Source organism: Artemia sp. Qi Xiang Cuo, chromosome 15 (genome assembly GCF_049724085.1).
Source record: "Artemia sp. Qi Xiang Cuo chromosome 15, ASM4972408v1, whole genome shotgun sequence".
Taxonomy (NCBI): domain Eukaryota; kingdom Metazoa; phylum Arthropoda; class Branchiopoda; order Anostraca; family Artemiidae; genus Artemia; species Artemia sp. Qi Xiang Cuo.
This window is the reverse complement of record NC_142808.1, coordinates 59,352,756-59,373,828: the sequence shown is the minus strand read 5'-3', so window position 1 is coordinate 59,373,828 and position 21,073 is coordinate 59,352,756. Positions and strand designations below refer to the sequence as shown.

Sequence of the window (21,073 nt, the reverse complement as noted above, 5' to 3'; positions counted from 1 at the left end):
TAGTAACCGAAACTCTAAAAACTGGAATTTCAAAACCTATAGATGCATCAAGATGCATCAATTTTTATGCTGATTTCAAATATAGAAGTTTCATCAAGTTTAGTCTTACGATCAAAAGTTACACGCCTGAGAAAATTTTCCTTATTTTAGAAAAAAGGGAGAAACATCCCCTAAAAGTCATAGAACTTGAATGAAAATCAAACCATCAGATTTAGCGTATCATAGAACCCTACTATAGAAGCTTCAAGCTCTTATCTGCAAAAACGTTCAATTTTATATTTTTTGCCAGGAGGAACATCACGGATGCGTGTTTATTTGATTTTTGTTTATTTTTTCCCAGGGTGATCGTATCGACCCAGTGGTCCTAGAAATTTACGGAAAGGCTCATTCAAACGGAAATTAAAATTTCTAGTGCCCTTTTTAAGTGAACAAAAAAAAAAATGGAGGGCAACTTGGCCCCCCTCCCATGCTCATTTATTTCCCAAAGTCACCTGATCAAAATGACCCCGATCAAATTTTGAGTTTTGCTCAACATGGTCAGAAAATATAATAACTATGTCTTTGAGGATGACTTAATCCCCCACAGTCCCCGGGGGAAGGTCTGCAAGTTATGAACTTTACCCAATGTTTACATATAGTGTTGGTTACTGGGAAAAATACAGAATTTTTCAGGGGTTATGTTTTCTGGTACTAGGGGGGAGAGGTTGGGGGTTGCGAGGGAGGAACTTTCCATGGATGAAGTTTTCATGGGGGAAGGGACATTGCTATGAAGGACTTTATTGGAAGGACTTCCCAGCATTATTAAAAAAAAACGATCAAAAATTAAATACAAAAAAACAATAGTTTCAAATGAAAGTAAGGAGCAACATTGAAACTTAAAATAAACAGAAATTATTAATTGTATGATTGGGTTCGCCCCCTAATCATTACCCCACTCTTTACGCTGAATTTTTTTTTTGTACTTTCTTCAGAGCTATTTATTCTAATTAACGGTCTTTGTGATTAATGGGTCATTCTTAAAGAATTGGAGCACAATTTTAACTTCAACGTAAAGAGCAAGGTATTGACTAGGGGGTGAATCCCCTAATATACGTAATAAAACTTACGAATATAGAAGTTCGTTACGTAAGTTAATTCGTAAGTAACGTCAGATTGAAATTTCGAGAAAGCCATATAGCCACAAAAAAAGTGAAATTAATATTCAAATTTTGTTATAGTTATTTATGTACGGTGAGCAAAAATCAAAGCTGCATTAATTCAAAAACGGTCAGAAACTAGATAACAAAAATAATTTTTTTTTAACTGAAACTAAGGAGTGGCATTAAAACTGAAAACGAACAGAAATTATTGCGTATATAAAAGGGGTTGTCTTCTCCTCAACGCCTCGCTCTTTACGCTAAAGTTTGACTCTCTCTTAAAACTCTGCTTTATAAAACAACAAAAAACTTTAGTGTAAAGAGCGAGGTGTTGAGGAAAGGACATCCCCTTTCATGTACAGAATAATTTCTGTTCGTTTTCTGTGTTAATGTCGATCCTTAGTTTCAGTTAAGAAAAAACTTGTTTTTTCTATTGAATCATAGGGAGCGCAATCGCGCTGCCTAAGTAAAGAACGATATTGGCACAATGTATTATTTATTTATTTTATTTTTTTTCTTTAGATCAGGGCACTTCGTATCGAAGGAGTTGTCGTAGAAACTTCCGAAAGGGCTCATTCAATTGGAATTTGGAGTGGCTTGTGCCCTTTTTAATAGTCGAAAGTGATTGGAAGGCAACTAACACCCCTTCTACACCCACCATTACACCAAACACATCCAATCAAAATTTTGAGATAACCATTTTGTTCAGCGTAGTTGACTTTCAGATAAAAAATTATGTTTTTGAGGAGTACACTCCCTCAAAACCCCCAGGGCAAGGATTGTAAGTTATGCCGTGGGGGCATATATGCTTTTTATAGAAAGCCTTTTCGTAGAAACTTCAAAAAGGGCTCATTCGATTGGAAATTGAAAGGGCTAGTGCCCTTTCTAATAGTCAAAAGTAATTAGAGGGCAACTAACCCCTCTCACACATCCACCTTTTCCCCAAACACATCCAATCGAAATTTTGAGATGGCCATTTTGTTCGACGTAGTTTAAAGTTTTGGAAATTAGGTCTTTGAGGATGACAACCAACTCCCCCCCCCCCAAAGCTCTCAGGGCAAGGGTTTTAAGTTATGCCTTGGGGGCATTTAAGAATCTTATAGAAAGCGTTGTCGTAGAAACTTCAAAAAGGGCCGATTTGATTGGAAATTGAAATGGCTAGTGCCCTTTTTAATAGTCGAAAGTGATTGGAAGGCAACTAACGCCCCCTTCCACGCCCAACATTTGTCCAAACACATACAATCAAAATTTTGATATACCCATTTTTTTAGAAGTTGTTGTAAGGGCCGGAACTTTTATCTGTGTGTTTGACACTCCCCCCCCCCCCCCCCGCACAGTCCTAAGGGTAAGGGTTGTAAGTTATGCCCTGGGGGCATATAAGGTTTTTATTGACAGCTTTGTCGTAGAAACTTGAAAAGGGGCTCATTCGATTGGAAATTCAAAGGGCTAGTGCCCTTTTTAATAGTCAAAAGTGATTTGAGGGCAAGTAACCCCTCTCACGCCCACCTTTTCCCCAAACAAATCCAATCAAAACTTTTAGATAGCTATTTTGTTCAACGTAGTTAAAAGTCTTAGAAATCAGGTCTTTGAGGATGATAACCCCCTCAGAGCTCTGTGGGCAAGGGTTGTAAGTTATGCCCTGGGGGCATATAGGGTTTTCATAGATTGTGATGTTGTAGAAACTTCAAAAAAGACTCATTCGACTGGAAATTAGAAGGGTTTGTGCCATTTTTAATATTCGAAAGTGATTAGAGGATAACTTACACCCCTCTCACACCCAACATTTCCCCAAACACATCCAATCAAAATTTTGAGATAGACATTTTGTTCGACGAATTTAAAAAGTCCGGAAATTATGTATTTGAGGATGACACTCCCCCCACAGCCCTGAGGGCAAGGGTTGTAAGTTATGCCCTTGGGGTATACAAAGTTTTTTTTATAGATCGTGTTGCCGTAGAAACTTCAAAAAGGAATCATTCGATCGGAAATTTAAACGGCTAGTGCCCTTTTAATAGCCGAAAGTGATTGGAGGGCTAGTAGCCACCCTCTCACGCCCACCATTTTCCCAAGACCATCCAATCAAAATTTTGAGATAGCCTTTTTGTTTAACATAGTTAAAAGGTCCGGAAAGTATTTTTTTGAGGATGACAACCCCCTCACAGCCCTCAGGGCAGCCCTCAAGCCCTCAGGTTGTAAGTTATGCCCTGGGGGATATAAGGTTTTTATAGAAAGCGTTGTTGTAGAAATTTCAAAAACGGCTCATTCGATTGGAAATTGAAATGGCTAGAACCCTTTTTAATAGTCGAAAGGGATTGGAAAGCTTGACATTTTTATAGTAAAGATTGATGCAGGTAGAATGTATTTTTATTTTTTTTGTTTAGACCAGGGCACTTCGAATCGAAGGAGTTGTCGTAGGAGCTTCGAAAAGGGCTCATTCTATTTAAAATAGAATGGGCCAGTGCCCTTTTTATAAGGCGAAAGGGATCGGAAGGCAGCTATACCCCCTCCCACGCCCACCTTCCCATTTGCCCATTATGTTTAAAAACTAAATGTTGCCTTAAGATTAAATCAAAATGCACTACGTTAATGCTAATTCCCAATAAGGCATCTCAGCAGTATCCCAAGAACGACTGAGGGTATTATGTTCAAACAGCGTAACCAAATCAAATAGCGTAAATGTATCCAATCTATCAATGAATGTAAACATATTTTTTTGCGAATGGCATGAAGTTTTCTATTGAAGGTCAACTAGAGGAGGTATGAAACTATATTAAACACTACTATTTTGTCCAGGTTTTTAAAAGGGTGTATGTTGTTAAAATTTGCTGAAATTTTTTCTCCAGCATACAAATAGCAGGCCAAACCATAAAGTCTTAAAAAAACGAAAAGATTTAAATATTATTTTGTTTTTCCCTGAAAAGACTATGTCAATATAAAACGAACAGAAATTAATTAAAAACGATTTTTCCACAAAATAGGTTTTTCAAAGAAAAGTAAAGAACTCCATTAAACCAAAACTGAGCAAAAATAAAGTCAATATCTACCAAGCGTGAAACTACCACAAATCGACATCGATAAATAAATGAAACCAGAACCGAACAGAAAGTACAATAAATAACCGAGTCAAACTCAAAACGAGCGGAAATTAACATGAGTAGGGCTCAAAAGCCCTTTGCCTTCCCAAGACCAGAACATAATATGCACTTTACTGAAAAAATACAAATGAATGTGCATCGTCAGTTTAATATACTTATACTGATATATAGCAATCAAAATGTTAATATTATTTGATTTATTAAAGTCAAAAACTAAAAATATTTATATTTCTTCAGTAAAAATAAAATAAAAATAGTTAAAATAAAGTTGTGGAAATAGGGAGGGATGAGGAAAAGGAGTTGAATGCAAACGTGCTTGTCTCATACCTTGAGAAATGGCGGAAATAGAGAAAAAGTTAATAGGAAGATATGGAAGAATATGCAGGAAGAAAACGTATATATATATATATATATATATATATATATATATATATATAAAAATAGCGACGAAGACCACACTGCCTTTCCATCACAAAAAACAAAAGTACGAAGAACAAAAGGAAATCTTTTTGTAAGACAGTGGAGATAATTTGAATGAATATTTCGGCCCTATGTCCAAGGGCCGTCCTCAACAAGACAAAAATATATAAAATAAAAAAGACTCTCAACAACATGCGACCAATAAAACCAAAAAAGTGGAAATTTTTTTCAAAACAATCCTAGCATCATTACTTCAGCGAAGTTCAACCAGGACTCACCAGGAGTCCTGTTCAACCAGGAGTCCTGGTTGAACTTCGCTGAAGTAATGATGCTAGGATTGTTTTGAAAAAATTTCCACTTTTTGGTTTTATTGGTCGCATGTTGTTGTGAGTCTTTTTTCTTTATATATTTTTGTCTTGCTGAGGACGGCCCTTGGACATAGGGCCGAAATATTCATTCAAATTATCTCCACTGTCTTACAAAAAGATTTCCCTTTTGTTCTTCGTACTTTTGTTGTTTATATATATATATATATATATATATATATATATATATATATATATATATATATATATATATATATATATATATATATATATATATATATATATATATATATATATATATATATATATATATATATATATATATATATATATATACATACAGTTTAAGTTTAAGTTTTGAAATATATAGACAAAAAAAAAACTAAATGAAAAAAAAACAAAACATAAGAACCTATGCGTTTAGCAGTAACATTTTTTAGATTAAAAAATGTTTCTTACTCAATTTACACTTTTGTTTCTTACTCAATTTGTTTCCGTTGTTTGCACTTTAATAGGTAGAAAGAAAAGATAAACGGTTAAACAGTTAAACAGTTAAACGGTTAAGAAATGTAATTTTGCTGCGTTTGCTGCGTTTGCTATGCATGAAGAGTTTTGTTTTAGAAAAAAACAGAGCTGTGTGAACCCAGGGTTCGCAATCTTTTGTCAATTTATCAGTGGTTAATAATAACCTCTTTTTTGTCATAACCTATATTATGTCTTAGTCTAGCCTTATTTCAATCGTTGCGTCTTATTCCGGCTTCAAAATACGGTTCAGAGGCTGCAAGAAGAACATTTTGCTTACTTTTTTGCCGAACCATACTTTGGGCAGACCTTAGAATGACATCTGATAGCAAGACAACCCATTAGCTGCAGAGTCAACAATGACATACATCTATGCTACTACTACTACTACTACTACTACTACTAACAACTCACCACAGCACCAAGCCACCCGAGGCCAACACAGCTAGGCACGCCCCTCCTCCACCCCAATCTATTCAAAGCCTCCCTTTTTACACCCGCCCATGAATTTCCCATTGCCTTTAAATCTTTCTTTATGACGCCCTCCCACGCCAGACGGGGAGGACTTGTTTTCCGTTTAGCCCTAGATGGTTGGCCGAAAAGAACAATCTTCGGCATTCTGTCATCCTTCATCCGCACAACGTGCTCTAGCCACCTCAACCCTTCTTTCATTATAGCCCTAGAGAGCGGTATTGAACCACATTTTTCGTATAGCCTATTGTTTGAAATACGGTCAGTCAGCCGTGTACCCAGAACAATCCTTAGGCAATTTCTCTGGAAAACATCTAGCAAACCTTCATTTACTTTTCGCAGCGCCCATGCTTCAGAGTCATATTTGACCACTGTCATCAATGTAGCTTCTAATATTGTAATCTTGGTTGGCAGACTTATTTTCCCATTCTTCCAGACTTTTTTTTAACTGTGAAAAAACACCCTGAGCCTTGGCTATTCTATATTTAACATCTTCACTGCTCCCACTATCTTTACTAATAATACTACCAAGGTAAGTGAAGCTGCCCACCTGATCAATCTTTTCATTACCCAACGTCACCTTTTCATCTTCACTTACTCCTAGCCTTAGTGACTTAGTCTTCCTAACATTAATTTTCAAACCAGTTCTAGCACCCTGAACTCGCAAAACCTCTAAAAGTTCATTCATTTTGCTCAGACTTTCATCTAGGATGGTTAAATCATCAGTATAATCTAACTCCATGAGACTTATTCTCCCCCCTTGATTCCGTGGTCTCTCATTGCCATTCTTGTGCTGCTTAAAACAAAGTCCATTAAAAAATCCATATAAACGGGGATAGAACATAACCCTGCTTAACTCCTGATTTAATACAAAACCAGCTGCTAACCTAATTTCCTACCTTAACCGCAGCAGTGCTATTCTCGTACATAGCACTAATCACTTTAATGTATTTGTCTGGTATACCATGCAAGGAGAAAACCTTTACTAAAGCTCTTCTATCAACAGAATCGAACGCTTGCTCATAATCTATAAAAATGAGGACTAAAGGTGTTTGAAAACTCAGGAACTGCTCAATTATTAGCCTAAGAGTGAAAATTTGGTCGATACATCCTCTACCTTTTCTAAAACCGCACTGCTCTTCTCTTAAAACTTTGTCTATGGCATCTCTCAGTCTAAAAAGTATCATATTACTAAGTAATTCACTACCTACGGAGACCAGACTAATGCCTCGATAATTACCACACTCAGTTTTATCACCTTTCTTATAAAGTGGCTTAATTAAGGTTTTCTTAAAATCGTTTGGTACTTTCCCTTTTTCAGAAATCATATTCATAATCTTCAGTAACTTATTTCAAACCTCAGAGCCACAATATTTAAGAAAATCTTTTACCACCCTATCAGCACCTATAGCCTTATTATTTTTAATCCTTTTAGTACTGTCGCTAATTTCTCCTCACAAAACAAAACCTCACATCCAAGGTATCACAAACTTTTTTATTTTCCTCTATATTTTTTCCTGCAACTCTATCTTGGTTAAGCCAATTCTCAAAATGTATATCAAAATGTATATATATATATATATATACATATATATATATATATATATATATATATATATATATATATATATATATATATATATATATATATATATATATATATATATATATATATATATATATATATATATATATATATATATATATATATATATATATATATATATATATATATATATATATATATATATATATATATATATATATATATATATATATATATATATATATATATATATATATATATATATATATATATATATATATATATATATATATATATATATATATATATATATATATATATATATATATATATATATATATATATATATATATATATATATATATATATATATATTCACCGGTGAATGTCCAAAATACCCTTTTCCTCCTTAGATTAACTAGACGTTGCCAGTCAACATTTTCAATTTAATGCAAGGTTACATGATGACAGCTTAGGTTTGGCTAGGTTGGGTTAAGTTAGCTTAGGTTTTTAACCCATTTCTGATATTTATAACCAAATTTCCTATCTAACCTAACAAAAACTAACACAATCTAACCGAATTTTAACTTTTACCATCATAGCTTGCATGAAACTGAAAAAGCTGTCTCGCAAAGCTAATTAAATCCAAGCATTATTATTCCTCCCAAGTTCTCCTGCATATCAAACAGTTCGTGATAACAAACTGTAAGTAAGGAGCGACACGGCTCGATACTACCCGAAACTCTAAAAAACAGAATTTGGATATCAATAGATACCTCAAAAGAATTTTATTTTTATGCTGATTTTAAATATATAGGTTTCATCAAATTTAGTCTCACCCATCAAAAGTTATGAGCATGAGAAAATTTGCCTTCTTTTCGAAAAAAGGGGAAAACCCCCCAAAAGTAATAGAATCTTAATGAAAATCACATAATGAGATTCAGTGTATAAGAGAACGCCACTAATTAAGATTCAATTTCGTACCGGAAAAAATGTAGAATTTTGTATTTTCTGCTAGAAGAAAGATCACGGATGCGTGTTTGTTTTTTTTTCCATGGGATATCGTATCGACCTAGTAGTCCTAGAATGTTGCAAGAGGGCTTATTCAAACGGAAATTAAAAGCTCTAGGGCTCTTTTTAAGTGATCAAGAAATTGGAGGGCAACCAGGCCGTCTCCCACGCACAAGTATTTCCACTGGATAAAAGTCACTGGATCACAGAGTCACTGTATAAAAACTTTGAGATAGCCATTTTGTTCAGCATGGTCGAAAAATGTAATACCTATGTCTTTGAGGACGACTTAATCCCCTGCAGTCCCCAAAAGAAGGGCTGCAAGTTATGAACCTTGCCCATTGTTTACATATCGTATTGGTTATTGGGAAGTATACAGACATTTCCAGGAGGGAATTTTTTCTGGAGGGTGTTGGGGGGAGGGGTTTTACTTGGGAGTATCTTTCCATGGAGGAATTCTTCATGGGGGAAGAGAATTTTTATGAAGGGGGCGCCGGATTTCCCAGCATTATTTGAAAAACAATCACATATTAAATAATAATATAAGTTTTTTCAACTGAAAGTAAGGAGCAACGTTAGAACTTAAAACGAACAAAAAATATTACATATATAAGGGGGGTTGCGTCTTCTCAATAACCCGCTCTTACGCTATAGTTTTTTTTAACTTCTAAAAGAGGTTGTTATTCGAATTAAACAGCCTTTGTGATCCAAGAGTCATTCTTAAATAATTGGAACAAAAATCAAACTTGGGTTATTATAAGGTTATTAGTTAAAAAAAAGTAAAATTAATAACCAAATTTCGTTTTAATTATTCATGTACTGTGAGCCAAATTCAAAACCTACATTCATTCAAAAACGTTCAGAAATTAAATAAAAAACCACAAGTTTTTTAACTAAAAGTAAGGAGCGACATTAAAACTTAAAACGAACATAAATTATTCCATATATGAAAGAGGCTGTCCCCTCCTCAACGCCTCGCTCTTTGCGCTAAAGTTTTACTCTTTCTCACAACTCTAATTTCCAAAACAATAAAAAACTTTAGGGGAAAGAGCGAGGCGGTCTGTTTTCCATAAGAATTCGTATAAACAATATAGGAAGTTCACAAAAACAAACAACATCCAATAAAGAGGGAGGAATAGGAAGGCTGGGTTCCCCACTGAGAAGAGAAATATCATTTGAAATACGAGGCTTTGACAATTGAATATAAGAACATGAATCACCTTTATTCCACTGCTATTAATAGCTATCTAGCTACTAATAAAGGAAGAATCTAATGATTTTTAATTTTGTTTGAACCAGACCGCTGCCCCCCCCCCCTACTTCAAAAGGATTAAAATCTTATATTCAGGTCCAAACGTTATCAATATTTACGTTACCAAAATTGGACAAAGGGAAAGTGCATCTGAGCTAGGTACGGGGGGGGGGGGGTAGATCAACCGCTGAAAATTGCTATTATAATTTAATTTTAAGACATTTTCATTTTTAAAATAAGAGGTTTTGAAGATTTGATCTTAAATTAAGAATTATGTTAATTATGTTAATTAGCTAAATAAGGCTATTTTTTTTTATTTTGAAGAAAAAGTATCCTGGACTTGGACCCCCTATCATAAAGCGAAATTTGCAAATAGTGGTGAACGTTACGTAAAATATCGTTAATATTCTCCTTTTTACTTAGTTCTTTTTAACAGATGCCTCACAATGGAAACTGTAACAATAGAAACGATAAAAAATCAACAAACTTTTTTTCTGCGTCTTTTCTTTTTCTTAACAAAAATCGGCCTTATATAGGCCTTGTCGATGAGAAATAAGTACAAAATAATACACAAAAACGAGTTCATAATTATTTCACATATTATGCTTTATTCTAGGGCAATATTAAGGAATTAAGGGCCTAAGGGGGAAGGGGTAGGACTTATCTATTATGATAATGAATGCTGTTTTTTGAAAGAATGTTGAATGAAGATTTGAATAATTCTATTATTATTCTTTTGCCATAATTGTGTTTGACTGAAAAAGTCTTGCACCAAGATTGCCATAATTTGGCATAAGATATGCATCCTGATCTTACACCTCCCCTCCCCGTAAAAAAAATTGGTCCACTTGCTTTCTCTCAAAATTTATAGAGGATTTTTATTTCATTTAATTATTTTTTTGTAAAAGAAAAGAAATCGATAAAATTTACTCAGAAAACAAATGGTATCAAGCTCACTTCATAGTTCCAGCATGGAATTTAACATAACTGTGCCAAAAAACTAGAGACATTGAACATGAATGTGAACACAACTGCACCCCAAAACTAATGAAATTGAGCATAATTATGCCCTAAAAATAATGAAATTGAACATGCCCTAAACTCGTGCCCCAAACTTATGAAATTGAAAATAACTGCACCCAAAAGCTAATGAAATTGAGCCTAAATTTGCCCATAAATTAATTAAATTGAACATGAAAATAAACAAAATAGCGCCCAAAAACTACTGATGTTGAACTCACCCCATAGCTGCAACATACTTCCAAAAACTCTAAAAGCAATAACTACAACTTCGTACCAATCCATTTTTCCCCACACTCCTACAGTCTTTGCTTTTTCCATCCCTACTGACCCATTCTAAGCAGAACACTTAGAATTTTATTAGATATATTTGATTCCGCAAATTTAATACTAGTTACTGCGACCATTGTCCCTGAAGCTAAACCCGTGACAAGAAATCAAGATAGCTGATATTTCAATCGTAATTTATTTAATTGTCGATTCATTGTACTTAACATTAATGTTTACTAGCATCTTAATGCTTCCATGGTCCAAAGAAAGGAGGTGGGGGGATAAAATAGTAAGTAGATGCGAACTAGATACAATTGAATTAGTGGAAAACATGTCGCTAGTTAAGAACCATTCGGTTGATGGGTCAAAGGAAAATGATTAAAGTAAGAGATTAAAGTAGCCTAATGTAATATTAAAGTAAATGAAAGAAGGGTAAAGTAGATTAGAGTAGTAATAAAGTAGATTAAAGTAGAATCATCCTTCACCCTTAGGCTTCTTAAAATGGATGTGTCTTCAAGATTGCCTCATTCCCATCTTTCCAGAACTACGAGCTGAGGTGGGGGATAAAAAAAGGAAAAAGAGAGAAAAGAGAACGAAAGAGAGAAAGAAAAAAAGAGCTTGCTCTGTTCAAGGTAAACTACTTCCAGAAGAAACCACACTGGAAAGAATTACCTTTTAAACACACGTGTTTACCTTTTTGAAATTCACACCAGTGAGCGGGAAAAGAAATTTTTGACTTTAAGAGAGAAATTCATCTTTTCCCTCAATAATTAGACAATTTTAGGATGCTAAAAAAACTCAAATTGTGCAAATATAAAAAAAACAGCGAGAAATGTAAAAAAAAAATACTTAGAAAATAAGAAATAAGTGGACCTTAAAATTTGGAAATAGGAGAGGTTATATTGTAAGTATTCTGCTTGCAAAATACGTAGAAATGAGGTAGATTAACTGTATGTAATTAGATGGAAAACAAGTTTTTTCAACTGAAAGTTAGGAGCAACACTAAAATTTAAAACGAACAGATATTATTACGTATATGATGGGGGTTGCTCCTCCTTAATACCTCTCTTTTTACGCTAAAGTTTTTTTTTAGTAGGCTACTTTTAAAAAAAGCTCCTTATTGTTTAAATTAAAAGAACTCAGGAGTCATTCTTAAAGAATTGAGACAGAATTCAAACTTCAGCGTAGAGAGCGAGGTGTTGAGGATGAGCAACCCCCCTCATATACGTGAAAATTTCTGTTCGTCATAAGTTTTAATGTTGATACTTACTTTTAGTTGAAATTTGTTTTTTATTATCTAATTTCTGATCGTTTCTTAAATAATGCTAGGAAATCTCGCAACACATGGGCCAAAAAGTTCCTCCTTCTGAACGATTTATTATCTAGACCAGTGATTCTCAAACTGTGGTACGCATACCCCTTGGGGGTACGAAAATATTTGTAGGAAGTACGAGCCCACCCAACAAAAAAATAAAACGACCCTTTAACTCTAGGACTGGTAATTTTATTCCTATTTTAGCTATAGTTTGCTTAGTAGGCCTATGGGTAACTGAGAAGGGGTACCTAAAATGTTTTATGGTAAAAAGGGGTACAATGTCTTAATAAGTTTGAGAACCGCTGCCCAAACAATTAAATCCCGGTGAAAATTTACCCCGTGCACTTACCCTTAATTTCTCCACTCGTAAAATTGAATCGACAAAGAGAAAGCAAGACATAAGAAGAATCTCGTACAGGAATTCTGGCAAATTTCCCCAGTTCAAGACATTCTCTGAAAAATTTACCCTCTGAAAACTTCCCTCCCCACGAAAAATTGTCCCCGTGGAAAATCCCACCTGTGCGGAAAATCCCGCCCCCTCACCCGAAAAATGTATGCATACTTCCCAATAGCAAATACTACACATAAACAATTGCCAAATTTGTAACTTAAAGACCTTTCCCCGGAGGCTATGGGGGGGGGGGGCATAAAATCTCTAAAGGTATATTTATTCGACCTTTCAACTATGCTGAACAAAATGACTATCTCAAATCTTTGATCGGATGATTTTCAGATAAAAAGGGCATTGGGAGAGGGCCTAGTTGCCCTCCAGTTGTTTGGTCACTTCAACAGGGCACTAGAACTTTAATGTTCGTTCTAATGAGGTCTCTCAAGATATTCTAGGACCACGGGTTAGATACGATCACCCCTGAGAAAAAAAAACACGTTTCCGTCATCTTTCTTATGGGAAAATTTTTTTAAAATTCCACATTTTTGCAGATAGGAGCTTGAAACATATACAGTGTGGTTCTCTGATATGCTGAATTTGATGTTGTGATTCTCATAAAGATTCTATGACTTTTAGAGGGTGCTTTTCCCTTTTTTTCGAAAATCCAGCAAATTTCTCACTGGCTCGTATCCTTTGATGGGTAAGACTAAACTTAATGAAACGTATATATTTGGAATCAGCATAAAAATCTAATTCTTTTAATATATATTGGTAAAAAAATTTTGTAAATGACAATGATAAAGAAAGGGCTTTTTGGAAAATCCTGAAAGTTGTTGCGCTAAAAGAATGGAACCTCCAGTAAACGATTTTTAGTCCAAATTCTTGCTTAAGAAACAGGGACAGCAATTAGGGGGTGGGATTGAGGCTGGAAATCCTCCCTATACCATCCTTCAACCTTAAAGACTTTCTAAGGTAACAGAAGATCCATAATCTAGAATTTTACCCTATTTTTCTCTCTAGATATAAGGAGTAACGCGATTAGGTAGCGAAACTGCATAACATAAATAAAACAACAGAATTAAAGAATATTTTTAATGCACAAGTTTGATCTCTTTTTTGTTCTCTTTTTTGATCTCTTTTTCGTTCTCTTTTTTGTTCTCTTTTTTGTTCTCTTTTTTGATCTCTTTTTTGTTCTCTTTTTTGTTCTCTTTTTTGATCTCTTTTTTGTTCTCTTTTTTGTTCTCTTTTTTGTTATCTTTTTTGTTTTTTTTTATCTCTTTTTTTTCTCTGTTTTGATCTCTTTTTTTATCTCTTTTTTGATTGGACTGTTTTGTCCAATTGTCTTCTTTTTTTTGTCCAGGAGTTACACGTGATAACAATTTGATCACGTAGTCCGTTACGAAATGTCAGAATTTCATTCCACAGGGGCATCCAAATACAAATTCTCTTTGAGGTAAGGGGGGGGGGGTCAGGGAACATAGTATAATTAGCCAGTCATTTAGTGAGAGAAAACATAGCAATTGCTTCTACCAAAATTTCCACCTAGTTTACTGATTAATAAAATAAAAAAAAACGTTTATTCTGCTTACCCTCTTGAACCACTCTCAATTTTATTAGATTGGAGTTATGATTTAATTACTATTTTGGATTTTAAAAATGAAAATACTAAAGCCCAATTAGTCTCAAATATTTGGAGTCAAGGATTTTCTAATAGTAAATATTAGCTATTTTGTCGGGATTTTACCACCCTCCCTCCCTCCTTAATCTGTTGTAGCACAAGATTAATGAGCTGCTTGGCAACACAGGGCCCAGGGTTCGATCCCCACTGCAGCGAGGTTGGGCGACAAGCTTGCTACTCGTCCCAGTAAAAAAAAACAGCAACTGAAACGGAGATTTGACGCTCTAAGTACCAGCAATGGGTCTGGAGGATCTTTATCCCTTACCCCCTTAAAAATTTAAACGTAGTGCGTATCTAATTCTGACATAGACTTTAAATACTACGTCGTGTTATTTTTTTTTAGTAAAAAAAAGAAACAGAACTCACTCCATAATTGCAGAATACTTCCAATAACTCCAAATGCAACCGCTGCAATATCATACCAAGCCATTTTTCACATCTCTCTTCACTCTTTGCTTCTCCCATCCCTATTCACTCATTCTACCCAACAGAATGGATGCCGTAAATCCAACATTATAAGGGTTCTGATTTTACTGCGACCATTTGCCCTGAAGCTAAACCCGTGAAAAAAAATTAGATAGTTGATTTTATAATTAAAAATTGTTTGATTGCCTATACATCGTACTTAAACACTAGTGTTTAATATTATGATTGTAACTGGGGACGGGGGGAGAGATATATTTGCATGTATATAATATATATCAGGGTAAGCCTTTTTGGGCTGCAGATCATAATCAGATAAAATAGGAATATAGAGTGACGTTTGGAGTAAAGATATTTTCATTTTAGAACAGTTTGTTACAATAGAGAATGTGGTTTCATAAACTGCTATGCTAATTCTGTCCTTAATCCTGTTTGATCTGATAGTAAATCCTGCTTGGCCTGTTCATCAATATGTTCGGCTATATCTCGAACGTGACACTGAACTGTTCTTGTTGGTGTTATGTGATCCATGGCTGGGAATCACTACAAAACGGTTTGGTGGCACACATCTGCTGCAGTTGGTTTGTGGAGTTTATGGGGTAATCGACAGTGCTGATTCTGAATATTGGGGTCCACCGGTCCGTATCCATGCATAATGTGTCCATTTTAGTCTATAAACACCAAAATAGCTTACAAGAATATGACATCAGTTTCTTATCTGTAATTAAAGTTGAAAAAAACAGTTTTTCAACTTAAAGTAAGCAGCAACATTAAAACTTAAAATGAACAGAAATTGTTACGTACATGAGGGGGATTGCCTCTTCCTCAACACCTCGCTATTCATGCTAAAGATTGTTGTACTTTTAAGAAAGCTTCTTATTGTTCTAATTAAATTGTTTCAAAAGTTGTTCTTAAAGAATTGGGACAAAATTCAAAATTTAGCGCAAAGAGCGAAACGTTGAGGAGGGGACAGCCCCTTTCATATTCGGAATAACTTCTGTTCGTTTTAAGTTTTAATTTTGCTCCTTACTTTTAGTTGAAAAACTTTTTTTTTTAATTTAATTTCTGATCATTTATTAAATGATCTCAGAAAATCTGGTTCCACCTTCCCGCAAAAATCACCCCTTCCCACGGTAAAATCCTCTCGACAATTTAATTTCGATGAAAATTACCCTTAACATCTCCACGCGTAAAATTTGAGTCGGCAAAGAGTTTGCAATACATATAAAAATAATTTTATATAAGAATTCTAGCAAATTCCCCCGGATGAAAATTTACCGTGGAAAACAAAAACCCGCCAGAAAAAAACAAGCAACTCCCCGTAGTAAAAACTCCTTCAGGGAAAACCCCCAGTCGAAAACTCCCCCCCCCCCATCCAAAACTGTATGCATACTTCCCTTGCGTAAACAATTTGCGCATTTTATAACTTAACATCCTTTCCCCTGGGGCTGTGGGGGGTCATGCTATCTCAAAAGCCATAGTTATTTGGCCTTTTGATTATGTTGAACAAAATAACTGTCTCAAAATTATAATTGGACAACTTTGGGGGAAAAGGTGGCAAGAAAAGGGGCCTAGTTGCCCTCCAATCTTTTCGGTCACTCAAGAAAGGCACTAGAACTTTTAAGTTTTGTTCGAATTTCCGTGCCCTGAATCTGATGGTGTTATTTTCATTTAAATTTCTTTGACTCTCAGTTTTTTTTTCTTCCCATCTTCTTCGGAAATCAAGCAAGTTTTGTCAGGCTCATACCTTTTGATGGGTAATAGTAAAACTTATATATTTGAAATCAGCATGATAAGCCAATTTTTTTTTATATATATCTATTGGTAACAAAACCCGGTGTTTAAAAGTTTCCATACTATTGAGCTGCGTCACTCCTTAAGCAGTCAGGGGGGTTCCAGGATCAAGCGCAGAGGTTGCAAATTAACATGCGATTCCGATGAGAGTCTCAGATTCCTCCGGGAGTCCTCTGACGTCACAACATCTATGGCAAGATTTCTACGAGAGCCCTGTTTCTACTGGTCGGCAGGCAAAATTCCTACGGGAGCCTTGTTTCTACCGATCGGCTGGTAAGATTCCCGGAATTCCAGGTGATTAAATTTTGGTTGCCATGTAATATGGACGACACAATATTGTTTCAGTATAATTAATCGGAGTGTGGTTGGTATAATAAACAAGTAGTAATAGTAGGAGTCCCTCGCACATGTGTAATACGGTCACCGGTTCTATTAAAGCGACCACAGCAGTAGAAATGCCTTATTGAGTCGTCACCCTACACCAAATATGGGCATAGCCTCCCTGGGGAGAACACGTGGTTAATGGGGTCAATGACCTAAATTTCCAAGGTCGATATTGTTGATGTTGTTGTAAGTGCACGCTCTCAACGAATGTCAAGGTCGATTTATTTGTTGTTGTTGTTGTTTTTGGCACGCTCGAGGTGAATGTCATGGTGTCCAGAAATAGTATTTGCTGTTGTTGCTTGAGGCGAATGTTATGAGTTTCCTGGAAACAGTTAGATCACGTGTTTCCTTCTCAGCCAATCAGCGAGTCGGATACATCACCCTTCTCAGCCAATCAGAGGGCTGGTTACATATTAGCGATGGAGGGAATATAAGTAAAGGATTTTTGCTATAGTTTTATTAGTCTGTGAATAGAATTCAAAGGAGTGAGAAGAACAGTTTTGACTTTACTCATTTGGATATATATTTGTGTTGATGATGAGTGGAATGTTTACCCTCTTAGAAGTTGATAGTGGATTTGCTGATAATAGTACAAGAGCACCTAGCATTGCAGTGGAAATCACGAAAGGATCGCGGCTTTGTCTGGAATGGGATGCAGTATATGCAAGATATGTGATATCCTTGAGCAAGTTTAAAATGGAGGATCAATTATGTTTCGCCACAAAAGTTGATATAGCAAATGTGAATAGACTTCAATGTGCTTGAAGTGCATTGGTGAAACATATTGAAGGAAATAAACAGTATCGTTAATTGTATATGCTCTGTACTATTGATGTTGTTGTTGTAATTATTCAATAAAATTGTTTCGAAATCAAAAATGTTTTCTTTCTTTTCTGGTTAGGGCTAACGAATCAGGGTTAGTCTAGAGTCAACAGTCGGAGTGAAAGGATTGAAAAATGAATACTTTTGAGAAAGAGAGAATTAGATCAAATCTAGTGTTTATGGAAAAACATTTGATTTTTGATGACGATTTTCTCAAGTTATCTCTTCAACGCAGGATATTCTCTTGTCAGGCAGCACTTGACAATATAATGAGGATTGATTCTCCCCCATTGGACTATTGTATGAAACTTTTAAAATGTGATACAAATGCTTATAGTCAATTTATTGATATATTAATTGGAACAAAGCAGAATCATATTGTGGATATACTTTTGAAAACATTGCCAATGGATTCAATGTAGATGGCTCCCCCATCATTCGAAAGAGGTAACGCCACAGAGTTACTCCTCTCCCTCATTTCCTCCGCTTTGAATTTATCGAGCGATGACGATCAGTTTCGGGTCAGCTGTGAGTGTGTTGACATTAGAAACCAAAAAAATTTTATATATATTTACAATGTTCATGTACACTCGACGCAGGTGGACTCAATGTGAGAATTGTACAATTATTGATGACTATAGTGAAAAGTGTAAATTATGTAATCCTTGTAATTTACATAGAGGCTATGCAGTACAAATTAAAGGATGTAATTCATGTCTTGAGGAGGTGTGTGACTCTCACCCTAGAGGGCACCTGTGCTCCAATTGTCACAATGATAAATGTGATCAGTGGGAGAATACTTACCCCGCTATGATTGGAAAGAATCCTAAACGTGATTTTAGTTTATTTCTACGAGATTGGTATCGTCGTGGATTTAAATTATTCTGGGAAGAGGAGTCAGGTCTACGATTCAACTGTTGGGGTAACAAGACAATTTGGTTTCTACGTCATCGCTGTGACGACACAGCCTATTATGACTATAAACCAAGTGATTTTTATTTCGCAGTTACCGAATGTGATTCACCACTTGAAAACACTTTATATGATATTGCTTCAAATAGACAGATTGAAATTCGTGAATTTCATTATATGAATGCAAATAGTATCATTGACTATACAAAGAGATATGACAAGAGTGAAGTTACATTGTACTGTAGAAAATGTGACCCTGACTTTGCAGTCAATCAAGATCCATCTGATTGATAAGCATGAGTTGTGCGAGATTGGAGCATAGACCTAGCCTAATATTAACTATAAAAGAGAGTGTTTAACGTCAGTGCTTTATACATACATTTATAACTAAGCTCTTAAAAACAAATTTTTTAAGCACCTTACACTATGTGAACTAACCCAAACACTATATAAGTCCAAGCGGACATTTTCCACTCGAAAGTAACTAAGACGTGTATTGTCACTATAAATGTGGAGAAACTTCTTGTAAGTATGGCCACGACATCGGAACACAAAATATAGTAGTGCATGGAAGCCGCAGCTTTTAGTCGTTAGATCCTGAACCCTCTTCCGATTTTGAATAATAGTTTTCCCACTGCTCTCAATATAGTTGCTGACGTGAGATGTGTAGAATGTATAGGGTAGACCAAGAGGATCAAAAAATTCGATATTCTTCATTGTTTGAAAGATGCACAGCCAATGACCCGTCAGCACAGTTGATGGACTGTTATTAACAATAATCAAGGTATTGTTCGCGCTATGAATTTTTCCAAGATAGTCTGAGGGTAGATAATAGGATTTGTGCTGAGACCTGTAGAGGTCCATTCTAAAGAAATTGAGTATTTGACTGGTGTTCATGGGACCAAGTCTAGTATAACGCTACCTTCAAGGGTGATCTCCTAATAGGTTTGATAGTGATTTAATGATATTAGTGCACCACTCTAAGCCAATGAGTTGGTAAATGTACACTCTAAGCGTACAGTCCCCGTACGTACTATACTCATATCCTGTGTACCTGACAAGTCTAATACAATGAGATCATGTGTCTTAGAAATTATATATTGGGTTATTCCATTTTTAAACAGTTAAGAATCATGATCTAGGGATCACAGTGTCAACTCATATAATGTTATATAGGAGTCATCCAAATATCGAGTTTAAAGTGGTATACCGTTTACTTTGCACAAAAGAGACGAAAGTCAAACTATCTCGACTTTATTTGGACATCCTGTCCACGATCCTATTGCACTGGCGCTCTTTACAAATGCCAACGCTAGTTTTGATGGGATTTCGCCATTGATAAATGATGAGTCAGTGAAAGAGCGTCACCACACGTATACTTGACGCGGAGTTGTGTCTGCATGATGGAAATGCAGTTTAATATGTTTGTCTGTATTTGTCAGTTTTTCCTCATCCAAAGCAAAAGAGATCTTAACCAGTTGTTTACATCTCGTAAATTTTGTCGAGGGGAGGGAGAGACTTACATCAGGATTGGCAACAAGTTCCTTTCTTAATATGACATTGGAGGGCGCAAGCGTCAATTTTATATCCACTTTAACATTGGGTGGTAGCCATTGGGGTATATTAAATATTTCATGATATATTTTTCCAACTAGATGTAATTCACTAGTTGTAGCATTTTTAAGTGCATCTGTACTATCAGTATTAGTAATATATTCATATCCATTGGAGGCGCCTCTCAATTCCTTGTATGACTTGGGGTGTCATCAGCATTAATTGGAGAGTGCGGGTAAAGTTTGAGATATTAGTACGAATACTCACCAGTCAACAGCTGCCTCAGACGTTAATCTATCGGAATAAATTGTGCAACATGCAATTTCCGAAGGATAACCACTTGCATAAACTCGGCAGAAATGTATCGGATTTCAGGACTTTTATTTTCAAATCCATAAATGTGGATGTAAAATCTATGATGTAGTATTCATTGGAATAAATTTGAAAGTGGATATTATCGGAGAGGGGTTGTTGTGGATAAAATTGTTCATAGTATCCATGCTTGACACTCACATCAACATTTTCAGCATTGAATAGATTCAATGAGGCGGTGATTGAAGGTTGAGAATCCTTATGCAGTAGGTAGGACATTTTAAGAGAAGAAATCTAGTTTCGATCTAACAATTTTCTTCCTGGGACTTCCGGTTACACTACGTGTCGGCTTTTTCCTTCTTTTCTTCGAAAAAAGGGACGATGTCTTTCGTTTCCGACCTGAGTAGAGACTGATGAGTGAT

The 21,073-nt window shown here is 35.3% G+C and overlaps 1 protein-coding gene across 2 annotated transcripts in view; it reads right to left on the bottom strand.

Annotated features, from left to right (window-relative positions):
• The window catches only part of LOC148943923 (inactive pancreatic lipase-related protein 1-like), a 144,706-nt gene extending 129,626 nt beyond the window's left edge, over positions 1-15,080 (bottom strand). The window contains exon 1 of one of the 2 annotated variants that reach the window (XM_089101913.1): positions 14,817-15,080. In XM_089101913.1, coding sequence (XP_088958039.1) covers positions 14,817-14,880 — 64 coding nt within the window. In that variant the 5' untranslated portion in view covers positions 14,881-15,080. Of the gene's footprint in view, positions 1-11,020; positions 11,097-14,816 lie in introns of those variants that run through there. The other variant, XM_089101914.1, reaches the window with a different exon arrangement.
• Positions 15,081-21,073: the final 5,993 nt, after the last annotated feature.